Here is a 12,584-nt window from a genome sequence, read left to right as displayed (position 1 = left end):
TACAGGTAAAACTTTTCAGACAATGACTACATCGTAGTTATGCAGAAAGAGCCCAACTATTTCACTGGAAACATCTAGACTCTAGTTCACCAACTTGAACAGAAGAGTATGATTGGGACTAAACGAGTTTACATAAGCAAGTTAGATGAATTAGGTGATATGAAACAAAGTTATTGCATAAATTAGTTGTTATAAAATCTATATAAAAGGTTAGTAAAATAAAAATAATAAAAAAGATAAAGATAAATAAAATAACAAAAGATAGAAAAAAAATTTATAAAGAACGATTTAAGGTTGAGTTTATTACCTTTTCAAAATAGGATTTATCATTAGTTATTTAAAGATTATTGTTCAATTAATTAATTTCTTAGATTTTCAAACAATCACCGTAAATTCTCAATTAATTTGTCGGTGTTCTTATTATCAACCAAAATGTATTCTCGATTAAAAACAAGAACTTTGTAGATTAGTCATAGTCAATTTAACTAAAGTACATTCTCAATTAAATATTACTATGCCTAATCATGTCTATTTTGTTACCTCTTATATCAAGTGAAAGTTAATTAACCAAAGTACATTCTTGATTAATTCTTGTTAAAGATTTTAACATTAATCAAAGTACATCCTCAATTGGTAGCAAAACTCATTCAATGATGAAAGTTTCTAACTTTAATCAAAGTAAATTCTCATGTAAAATTAAAAACCCTTAGACTCATATGATTGATATGTTATGTAGATTTAACATCATGCTTACTAGCTATAATGTAAAAATCATTACTTTTACTTGATTAAGAAGCAAAAGACATAAATAAAAATAAATCAGAACAAGAATAAAAAGAACAAACAAGTTTATTCATTTAACCTCATAATCCAATTAAAAAATTACAACATAATCAACCCAGAGGCTTATCACTCCATGAAATGTTGAAATAAATGAAAATAGAAGAAGAGAGGGTGGAGAACATGAGACAAGAGAGAGATGGCGAAATTTCAAACCCTTAAAGGGTTCCTGAACTCTTCTAACGTGTTTCCTTAAGTCTCTTTATATAGAAATTGGATTGAGCTTTGTTTGAGGTTTTCCTATTGTTGTAATATTCTTTATGATAATGTAATCTCCTCCAATTATCTTCAAGATATATTTGAACGTTGTGGAGATATAAAAATATTAAATAAGATATTTGCTAGATTAAAAAAAGATTTGACAAATATTATCTTTTGATATTTATTAATATAGTTAAATAAGGAAATTATTTAACAATATCAAACAAATTATCTTAAGATATATTTTACCAAATTATTTTTAATCATAAACATTTATCAATTATCAAAGCCCTTTTAGTAGTAAAAATAGAGAAAACCACAAGATCCAATTTTTGTTGTCTGTTTCCTTTTCTTGGCTTAGCCAACTTTTTTCACTTTTTCATACTATGTTTAGATTGAGTTCTTGTGATCTCTATTATTTGTTATTCTTCGATTTATTTTTAAGGTGTCATGAAACTTTAATTAATTTATTTTCACATCTCAATAAACTTAACTTAGTTGCAATTGCACTAACACACCTCAAAATATTCAAAGAACATGCAACTAACATGTTTTTGTATCTCATTCTAAATAAACCCAATTAGAAAAAATTCTAATTAAAAAATTCTATTAAAGTACGAAATCCAATTAAGAATCCAATATTAAAGGTTAAATGAGGGCATACATATGCACTCATCATTAGTCCATGCCAAAGACACTTTAAACTTGTATTTGACTTTTCTTATGCTTTTGAAGTACATGTTTAGGTTAAATTCTTGCTTTGGAGAGTGTGAGTGTACTTGACGTTAAAGGGCATTAGAGAATTGTCTATATGTTGTAAAAAAATTTATATAGTGTTATTATCTAGTTATCATTAGACAATGGTTGTCGTCTTTCTCTGATTTTTGAATTTTCAGATTATATTTTTGTGTTGATCTTATTTCTTTAGTAGTAAAGTAATTCTTAAGGATAAAAACGTTGATGTACTTCATGATGTGTTTTTCCTTATCTAGTTATTAGGAATATAAGTATGAGTTAAAAGTTCTATATTGAATAGAAATGAAGAAATTTGAGTGATATATAAGAAAAACAAGACTCATAAATATTAAGCTTTAATGTTTTATGTTGGTAGTGGTGTTAGATAGCTTATATAAATAACTTATATTTTCTAAGGTGATTAATCCCTCCAATCTGTTCTAGTATAAAAATTCAATAATGGTATTAGAGATAAATTTGTTTTGTATCCTGTGAAAAAAATCCGAGATAAAATCCAACTCACACTTGTGGAGAAACAATTAAAAATTCAAGTATAAACTAAAAGTCTCATAGAATAAAAAAAAATTGAATGATATATTAAAAAAACAATACCAATAAAATGTTAAATCTTAAAGTTTTGTATTAATAGTAGTGTTTGGTGTCTTACATTAACAATTCATACTTCAAAATAGTTAATCTCTTCTATCTATCCTAGCCATAGAATACATAATAGTTGAGTTACATTATGATACTATTTATTTTTATTATTATTTAACATTCTAACATTAGTAATACATTATTTACGAGTATATTTTGATTTACACATTCTAAAATATTGAATAATATTAAACTAAATAATATTGAATTATATGTAATCCCAAATATAACACTAAAAATTTTAATTTTCAAATTGTATAATTCGAAAACTTTCAAAATCACTCAATTCAAAGTTTTGCTAACAAAATTACATGGAAGAATACTTATAAAAGTTTCATAAATAAATCCAGGAAGAAAGAACCTCCATAAAGGCTTCAAGTTTTTGGTAAACAATATTGTTCATACATGAGTTGGTAATTGAAATTTTGAACACCAAGTTTCGTAGTAACATCTGCACATACATTTCTTATTTTACTTAATTACTCTAATCCGTTCTTTTCTAATAATACCTTGTTAATCTCATAATAAACATGTATCTGTTCGACAAATGTCCGTAATATTGTATAAAATCCACTAAATGTCAGAAGAAAAATTATTAACAACTTTGGTCAACTACTTTAAACATTAAATATCAAAATTTATATGTCATTCAAATGTCAACTACAAACTATCTCCCTTACACGCAACATTGTAAGCAACTAATAAAAAATAGAAACAAATTAAAAGAAACATTAAGAATAAAATCATAAATATATATATATATATATATATATATATATATATATATATATATATATATATATATATATATATATATATATGATGAATAGTAAGTTGTAATCCTATTGATTATTTCAAGATAAGACAAATGTAAGTATACTTCGAAATGTTTTTTGATCTAAGCATTTTTCCTGCATTGAACTAAGATATTACCCCTTTTATCTAAATTTTATGTTATGAGATAAATATGAATCAATGGCTTTTTCATCATGTTTCAAAAGATAAATACGTGTATTTAACCTACAAAGAAGTAAATAGAAAGTATAGACAACGAGAATTGACAAAAACAGATAATGTTTAAACTTAACTTTTATGAGAAGATTTGAGATGAAAATTATTATACAATCAATTATAGATAAAACTATAGTTAACAATTCTATTCGGTTTTTAACTTCACTAAATTCTTGTTTGGATTACAAATATGATGGCTCGCACCAATCTAAAAGATAAACTTCTACGGAGAAATGTTGGATAAGCATCCTATGGTAGCAGGTGGTTTTAAAACAACACAATCCTCCCAATAGCTTAGTTCAACTAGACCAACCATTGTCCACGAAGCCGAGCTAGTGATTTCTTCTCTATTTGAGTTTTGGAATAAACTTGCTCTTGTTCTCCTTGTTTAGGTCGATGATATCATCATAGAAATACTTCCTCCCATAATATTGATCATTATATATCCATACTACCGGTGGGTACAAACAAAGTTCTACATTGGATAAAGTAAGAGATGAGCATGAGTTTATATACACATAAAATACCTACATTGGTAAGAGATTTTTTGAAATAGTACTAAAAGCAAATCTATGAAAGATTGACCCAAAGCTCGTTAGTAATGCTTTGATTGTCCTTGATTCTCAAACATGAGAATAAAATTTCTAAACGTGATGATTTTTATAATATAAAACTTGATTAATTTAAAATATATTTATTGTTAAAAAGTTTACAAATAAAATAACAAATCTCAAATTACTATTACTTTTAAACTATTTTTCTTAAACATACAAAGTACCACAAATGAAAAAATTGAGGAAAATTTCTATGCTTAAAGCACCTCAATTAAATGTAATCACATCATCACACTCTAACAAATATTGGTCCGTTGACCAGTTATTAAATCAAACCTAAATCCACATTAAATCAAAGTTACACACAATCAAGAATAAAGGATTAAATACTCATCTGTTTGTTTTTATTTGTCGTTTAGAATTTATCAGCATTAAAATTCGTTACGTAAGAGGAAGCTGAGGAGTATAAAGATTTTAGCATTAGGCCTGTATGTTTAATTTGTTCTTTTAAACAAGTATTTTTAATAAAATATTTTTTAATATATTTAGGTAAATTTATTTTAAAAAATAGAGACATGACAAAAAGCTGTTTTATACTTTTTTTCTTCATATTGAGTTTGTTTTAAAAGAAAATTAAAAAAAAATCTTTTTACAAAAGAAAAAAACACGTTATCTTTTTATATAAATTTTACTTAAAAATAAATCACTGTTTAGAAAGAAAAGGAAAAAAAATCTAAACACAAACATATAGAACAATTATAGTAGTTATCACAGTGTCAACTAAGCCTTTATCTAAACACATTATTCAAATATTAATGTCTTCTTTATATCATTCAAATCTCTGCCAATAATCAATTCATTTATCCAACATTAAAACCAAGTAATCACGTAACCAAGAATACACAAATTAAATACTTCAAGAATTTGACTAAACGATTTCATATCTCTATAAATAGTAGTTTCTTAGAACCCCTTTAGATAAATACCAAAAAGGTTTATTTTCTCTTCCTGCATTATAGCTTTGCTAATATGGCTTCAAACCCAGAAACATTGGAGCCACATGGGAAACTACCAACCAAGGGACAATGGACCACTGGACTCTATGATTGTTGGGAAGATCCCTCTCATTGTAATTTTCATATATTTTCTTTTTATTATTTTTTTGATGAATTTTTTTTAATTAATATAGCTATTGTTTTGGTTGATGTGAACATTGAAATACATTGCATAATATTGAAAGGTTGCTTCACATGGTTTTGTCCATGCATCACCTTTGGGCAGATTGCAGAGATAGTCGATGGAGGGACAATACGTAAGTCAATCAATATATAAAAATATTGTATTTGAAGGTCCTCTAATAACTTTTCGTCTTCGAACTGGGTTAAATTATTATAAGAAGTTATATTTTATTTTTAAACTAAATTATCTAATATTTTGTTTAAGTTTTAATATAGTTTGAGAAAAATAGTTAACATATCGTTAAAATATAAATTTTAAGTTTAACCCAATCCTATAAAATAATATAAATTTTGAGTTTAACTCAACCTATAAAATTAATTTATAAAAGTGAAGTTTGCGTCAACTTATATATTATAAATTCGTCTTATCTGACATGAAATTTTCAAACAATAACAGTATTATTAATTATTGATATAAACACAATGATAGTTAAGGAAGAGTATTTTATATTTGGCAGCAAAAAGTGCAGCGTGCTGCATTTACACGCATGGGATGTCATGGCTAAATGGTGCGATTTACAGATCAAAATTGAGAAGACTCTTCTCACTGCCTGAAGAACCTTATTCTGATTCATTTGTTCATTGTTGCTGCTGCGTTTGTTCCCTCACCCAAGAATTCAGAGAACTCATAAACCGTGGAATTAATCCTTCTCTTGGTAACTAATTATTACTCCCCATTCCAATTCATAATCTACTATGCTCATTAATCTCGTTTTAAACTATAAATTTGAAGTATGAATATATTTATCTTATTTTATCTCCTATTTTTATCTCATTTCATAATTCATAAATGAGAAAATTCTAGTTTACTTCACTCTGTGTATTAAATGCTAATTGTGTAATCTTCATTTCATTTAAAAGGTTGGGAAGGTAATGTTGAGAAGTGGAAGAGGGAGGGTGTAGAACCTCCAATTGTTCCCACTATGTCTCGTTGATGAGAAGACTCACCAACCAATTGTTATCACCTCCTTGTGAAGTTGGATTGTTGTGGGTTGTATCTATGACTTGAACGTATTTACGTGTGTTTTTATGATTGATATAGCAAAGGGTCGTTTTCATTGAAGAAACTCTTTCATAAATATTTGGAAGAAAAATAAATAAACTTTTTTCTCTTTGCAATAAGTTACAATATTCAAATTTGTTGTGTATTATTTATATATTTTTTCTTACTAGGTCTCCAATAGTCTTATATGTTTAGGAGTCGAATTTTAAGATAGTTTAAATGTTCATTCTTCCTTTCACTCTTAGTGTTTTTTAAGGACAAAACTATGATAAAGTTTCACACCAAAACCAAAAATATTTCATATGAAGAGTGATTAATCCTAATGATGTCACTTTAAGCCATTTATTGGAGATGACCAATCATTCCCCTTAGACCTCAACTGAGGGCTTAGGTTTTTACTATACTGAATAATCTCACATTGTTTAAGAGTCAAGACTTAATGCAATTTAAATACTCCTTACTCCTTTCACCCTCAAAGGCACGTTTTAAAGACAAAACCATGGCAAAGTTATATATTCCAAAGTGGACAATACCTCGGATGAGGAGTGATTGAATCTAACAATGTCATTTAACCTAGTTGTGATCACAACATTGTCTTTAATGAGGAGTAGTCTCCATGATTATATACGAGAGGTCTCTTTGATAATGAAAAAAATAATATTATGCCATATTACCTTCAATTTTTTTCATGTCATTTTGTTCTTAGTGTTGAGTAAAGATTAAAATTAGTATGGTTATCATAAATCAATTTCAAATAATTGTTACACATCCACGTCAATAAGAGATAAAATTAATTTACAATGTTTAAATGAGGGCAAACTTTACCTTATTAAATCGATTTTCGGAAGTCGAGTAAGACTTAAATTCTATTAACTTAATATGATATCAAAGTCATTTAAAGTCTATCCCGTCAAGATTTGGACTTATTGTGTCACCAACTATCAAGGTCTCATATATTCTTGAATTTAAGGGGTATGTTGAAGATTTTACATTAACCAGAGAGATAAGACAAATTTAGAATATATAAGTGGAAACAAAACTTAAATTGCTTAATTTTGCAAGGTTGAATTGGATTTAAAATTCATTACCTCAATAATAAATTAATATTAAATTTATTGACCACTTATACTTAATTTTTCAAGGTTATACATGACTTAAAAAAGAAATTATTAAGGTACATTCTATAAATATTTATTAAAAAGAAACATTTAGATATCAATATAGAGAAATTTTAATCATTCCTTCAGTTGAATAGGTCTTTCTTGTTGATGAAAGTGAAAGATCCACCTGTAAAGATTATTTAACGCTCAAATTAGTAAGAAATTTAGAATCTATTATATGAGAATAACTATATAGTATAAAGTGTTCTACTCTCTATCTCTATAATATCATTGTTATATTTATAGAATCAACATAAGTTATGAGTCTATAATATCTCTATTAAAATAATACTTATCTAAGAGAGTAATATGAATCTAATAAAATATAACAAAAGATAAATAATAACTAATATATTTAATAATATTGTGTAATATAAGTTTAAACTGTTTCATTCAAAATTCTTTTAAGATGTCTATTAGACCGAATAAACATATTATATTATATAAGGATAAATATTAATAGATTCCGTTTCTATTGTAAATCATATATTTTTTTATCTCATATTTATCTTATATAATGTTAAAATATTATATTCGTATCTAGATTCATAGTTATCAAACCTATCTGGACGTATTAGCATACATGATTAATTATAATATTGAAAACAAGAATAATACTATTACGTAAATATATAGAATCTGAGAGGGCAAAATGCAAAATGTGCTATTCAAATGAAAATTTCCTTTTTTTTACATCCAATATGACTCATTACTTCATCTCTAATTTTTTTTTTCATGTTTCTTTATAAAAGTCAACATTTTAAAATATTTTTATTCTATTTATTTTATTCATCAAAGTTTAAAATAATATTATTATTTTTACTTTCTATAACTATTTTAATTAAATTATACTCTTAACACTTCAAAAAACTTATTTGAAAAATAAAAAATTATTTCATTGATAAATAAAAACTTTAAAAGATAAAAAAGAAAACAATGGTATGAGGACAAGAATTTGATGTTAATGTCTCCTTTTAATCAATCAATGTCATCTCATTCTGAATAGAGAAGACGTATGATGGATATAGACATTAGGGAAAACCCACCTTTGCTCACGTGGCCCTAATTATACCTCATTACCTCAATTTCTTCAAATTATCATTATACATGAAACCAATTCCGTAATCTTGGTTTAGATTGAATAATATATGATAAATTTATTAACTTTTAAATTTATACTAATTTATGGATAAAAATTGAAAGGATGTTATATTTAGTAATACATAGTCTTTGATATTATATTTCCACCATGCTAGTAGTGTGAGATATTCTATTAGTTTTGCCATTGATTAAGTTTCATCAATAAAGTTCATGATTATTTATACTAAAATCTCACTTTCAATCACATTTATCAATATCTTATTTAAGTTGATTAAATTAAGTATTATTTTTCAGACTAACAATTTGTTAGTATACCTAATTATATCAATTTAAACTAAAATATCTTCAAACTTTTTAACTCATATAATCATAAACCAATTTTAAGAAAATCGTAATTTTTCAACCATTTACAATAATAAACAAAAGTAAGAATTAGTTATAGCTATAATGATATGAATTAAAGAGAGATGTGGGCTTTTTGTGTTCGTTTTTAAAGATTTGTGCGCATTTGAAAGTGCAGATTTGTAGGATAAAAGAATTTTTCAATCTCTTTAAATTTCATCCCTTAAATACAGTGTGTTTGACTAAAATGATTTACAGGCTGAAATAATAATAATAATAATAATAATAATAATAATAGTAATAATAATAATAATATTAATAAAACAATAATAATAGTAATAAAATAATAATAATAATAATAAAATAATAATAATAATAATTAATATTAATTTTTTACTCTTTATAAACATTTTTACAATTAAATATAACATTAACTATTATCATTTTATTTTAGGTTTAATACCCTATTTTGTCCCCAGTTTTGCTTGAAAATGTCAAATTAGTCAATCCTTTAAAAAATGCGTTAATTACGTCCTCACTTAATAAAATTTGCATCAATTAAATCCCTTCTGTTAAATCCCTACAAACAACGTTAATTATCTTGATGCAAAATAATTAACGCCAGGATATTAAGCCTTTATTTTACTTTAATAATTAGGGATATTTTGGTAATTTTTAATTTTTACCAATTAAACAATTTTTTTTATCTTTCACATCAATCAAATTCTACACTAATTTTCATAAACTTTATCCACAAATCCACTCAAAAAAACAACAAAAAAATTATCTTCAAATCCATTTAAATTATTTTCTCCAAATCATCACTTCCAAATCCCTACAAAAGAACAAAGCCTTGATGCAAATGCTAAAGCTTTCTTTGTGTTAGTTATATCTAGTGGTATTATTGGAAAATTAACTTAAAAGGTTAAAAGATTAAAATTAAAAAAAAAAACCGTATTTTCAGTCATTTATATATTAGTTTTTATTGATATTTGTGGAATTAGCTAGGATTGTGACAGCTAGGGAATATGTGTAGAATTGTTATATCCAAAGCCCAACACAGTGAATGTAATGGGTCCCACCAGAGTTTTCACGCTGCTTCAAAGAATCTTAATTTATTTATTTTAAATTATGTTATTCTATATATTTTTTAAGTTTTTTAATTTTATTTTAATAAAAATGTAAAATTTACAGTTTAATTAATATTTTATTTAATAATTACTGTTTTAAGACAAAAATATATTATTTTACTTTTATAATGAGAACCTTATTTAAAATATAGAATTTTTAAATCTTATATTATATCGTGATATTTGGATATTTTTTTATAAAACATCGTAGCTTTATAATTCTACAATAGAAATGTTATTAATTATATTTCCCTGATACAAATTAGCACCTGGAAAATTACATATACTTTAATTTTATTTATTTAAGTAAAATTCATTTAAAAATTAAACTTAAGATCAATTTTTAACAAATAAATATTTTACATTGATAAAAGTGGACTTGTTATATAAAAAAGTTATAGAAATGGTGAAAAAATATTTAATTAGTTAAGAATGTAAAATCTCTATTTTTCAAAACTAAAAATCTTCATAAAAATATACAAATTAATTAAAGACAGAGAAATTCATATAAAGTAATTGGACTTGTTCGATTTAACCAAATCTTTCTTTAATATATTAGTTCTTTTTGTGAAAAACTTGAAATTTTGGAATTAATATTAAAACCTTGAAAATTTGAAGTTACTATTGAAGAATAAGTTAATATGATGCTTTTAATTCATTATCCATGATATGTTATATAAAAAATTTACTACTTAATCATAGAGTCTTAATTTTCATGTATTATGTATTTTTATAAATAAAAAAAAGTTTTTTTTTTGTTTTATTTTAAAAAGACTCAATTAATCTATTACAATGTGCAGAGTTAAATCAGGCTAACTTTTTTTTTCTTTTTAAATTACATATCAAATGATATCAAATGATTGGAGTTGTACCAACCGATTTATAAGATGATTCAATGTAAACCGAATTTAACAAATTAAATTAACCCGTTTTAACAACTACAATCGAAGGTGAAACAATTTAATGCAGTAAATTGACCTACGAAATATTTTTTATATGATAATTGAGAATAGTGTATGAATTATCATTGCCTTTATTCCACTTTTTGATTATTTAAAAGAATTACACTATTTTTGGGCCATAAGTGATCACAAATAATCTTAAACAACTTTTAAACTCATTATTACATAAATTAATAATTTTATGAAATATGGTAATGTTGGGAATCCAAGTATGAGTTCAAACTGGATAGAAATGAGAAAGTAAAACACTATATAACAGTGAAAGACCCATTGTCTTTAAGATTTTTGTTAGAGAATAGTGTCAATCTCTTATATAGTTGGGCTAAGATGTCATTGGTGTTTATATTTCTCCAGTGAACCTCTTCCTTGATAGACCCAATAGATCATTCATGATTAAACAACATTCTAAAACATATTCATACATTTCAATAAAATTTATGCCAAAATCAATCAAAATATAGAATAAGTTTGACCCTAGAATGCTAGTTAATTAGTCATGCTACGTGAGTGGTGATCCACCACCAATTTGATACTCTTGTTTAGCCACTTCGTAAAGCACAAACCAAGTCAATATTAAGAAATAACACAATCCGAATATTCTATTATATAATACATGGTTCCCAGAGCTACAAGTATGTTTTATGTTTATATTTGAAGACGAATAACCATTACATTGTGGTATTATAAAGTAACCTCCAAATCCCTTCTAAATGCTCATACATTTAATTTGGCTCATCTGTTAAATGATTACAACTTAAAATTCAAAGAACTTAAAGCATAAGAGACTTATTCACATATTTAAATAGAGCTTATTCTTCCAATTTGGACACTATTTGAAACAGATTTTGTACAATCCTGCTTTCTTGGACCCAAAATAAACATTGTCAAATTTCTATGTTTTATGTGATTCTTTGATCTATATATATGAGCCTCAATCCCTACATTTGTTTAAACTCCAAGTTCAATTTTTCATGTGTATTCTTACAAACACAAACCGTATTTAGAGAGGTGGATATTAACTATGGAGGAACAGTTTGATGATGATAGTTTTTATGCTGAGATTAGGAGGCATATTCTGCAATTGACATCAGAAGATGAAGATTTATCAGTTGAAAAAGCTTTCGGAGAAGGTGGTGTTGGTGGTTCAACAAGGCCACCAGCACTTGCAAAACACTCTTGCTCATGGGAAACACAAAGTTCGAGATCACCTCATTTGACTGTGAATTTGTGGAAGAGTGGAAGAGGTACTGGGGTGTTCATTCCCCGAGCTGTGACTGCTAAAAAATATCAGAGATCAGGTACAGATTCCTTGTCTGTTTCAATCTTTCAACTTTGTTTTTAGTTCCAACCAATAGAAAAAAATAGTTAACTATTGCTCATGTTTTTACTTTTTCTGAAAATTTTGCAGGAACAATGAATGGCAGAAAGCAAATATATAAACCAGTGGCAAATAAGTATTGAAGAAACTACTGTTACCCTTCCGAAGTTTGTGTCTAGTGAAAATACAAGATTCCACCTTGTTCATCATAACTCTGCCCATTTGAATAATTTGGAGTATCATCAATCGCAAGTACAGAGATGGGGAAGCTGGTGCAGAATATTTATTTTACACCACAGATATTACTCAGTCTCATACATCTATGTAAATAA

At 25.8% G+C, this 12,584-nt stretch overlaps 2 protein-coding genes across 2 annotated transcripts; both read left to right on the top strand.

Moving 5' to 3' along the window:
- The first annotated feature begins 5,024 nt into the window (after positions 1 to 5,024).
- On the top strand, positions 5,025 to 6,282 carry LOC128194458 (protein PLANT CADMIUM RESISTANCE 9-like). The gene is made up of 4 exons (XM_052870108.1): positions 5,025 to 5,127; positions 5,239 to 5,310; positions 5,695 to 5,892; positions 6,098 to 6,282. Exons 1-4 carry the CDS (start codon positions 5,028 to 5,030, stop codon positions 6,169 to 6,171), a joined length of 444 nt encoding a protein of 147 aa, XP_052726068.1. The 5' UTR covers positions 5,025 to 5,027; the 3' UTR covers positions 6,172 to 6,282.
- A 5,673-nt stretch (positions 6,283 to 11,955) lies between these two features.
- LOC128194446 (uncharacterized) lies at positions 11,956 to 12,536 on the top strand. The gene is made up of 2 exons (XM_052870059.1): positions 11,956 to 12,232; positions 12,343 to 12,536. Exons 1-2 carry the CDS (start codon positions 11,956 to 11,958, stop codon positions 12,393 to 12,395), a joined length of 330 nt encoding a protein of 109 aa, XP_052726019.1. The 3' UTR covers positions 12,396 to 12,536.
- The last annotated feature ends 48 nt before the right edge of the window (positions 12,537 to 12,584 follow it).

The sequence above is a fragment of the Vigna angularis genome, chromosome 10, assembly GCF_016808095.1.
Source record: "Vigna angularis cultivar LongXiaoDou No.4 chromosome 10, ASM1680809v1, whole genome shotgun sequence".
Taxonomy (NCBI): Eukaryota; Viridiplantae; Streptophyta; class Magnoliopsida; order Fabales; family Fabaceae; genus Vigna; species Vigna angularis.
This window is presented reverse-complemented; position numbering and strand designations above follow the sequence as displayed.

What these genes read in the sequence shown, in the direction of transcription:
- LOC128194458 (XM_052870108.1), top strand. Translation starts at nt 5,028, where the DNA reads ATGGCTTCAAACCCAGAAACATTGGAGCCACATGGGAAACTACCAACC. An exon ending in TTGGGAAGATCCCTCTCATT is followed by an intron (nt 5,128 to 5,238) that starts GTAATTTTCATA and finishes TAATATTGAAAG; the next exon opens with GTTGCTTCACATGGTTTTGT. An exon ending in TGGAATTAATCCTTCTCTTG is followed by an intron (nt 5,893 to 6,097) that starts GTAACTAATTAT and finishes TTCATTTAAAAG; the next exon opens with GTTGGGAAGGTAATGTTGAG.
- LOC128194446 (XM_052870059.1), top strand. Translation starts at nt 11,956, where the DNA reads ATGGAGGAACAGTTTGATGATGATAGTTTTTATGCTGAGATTAGGAGG. An exon ending in TAAAAAATATCAGAGATCAG is followed by an intron (nt 12,233 to 12,342) that starts GTACAGATTCCT and finishes AAAATTTTGCAG; the next exon opens with GAACAATGAATGGCAGAAAG.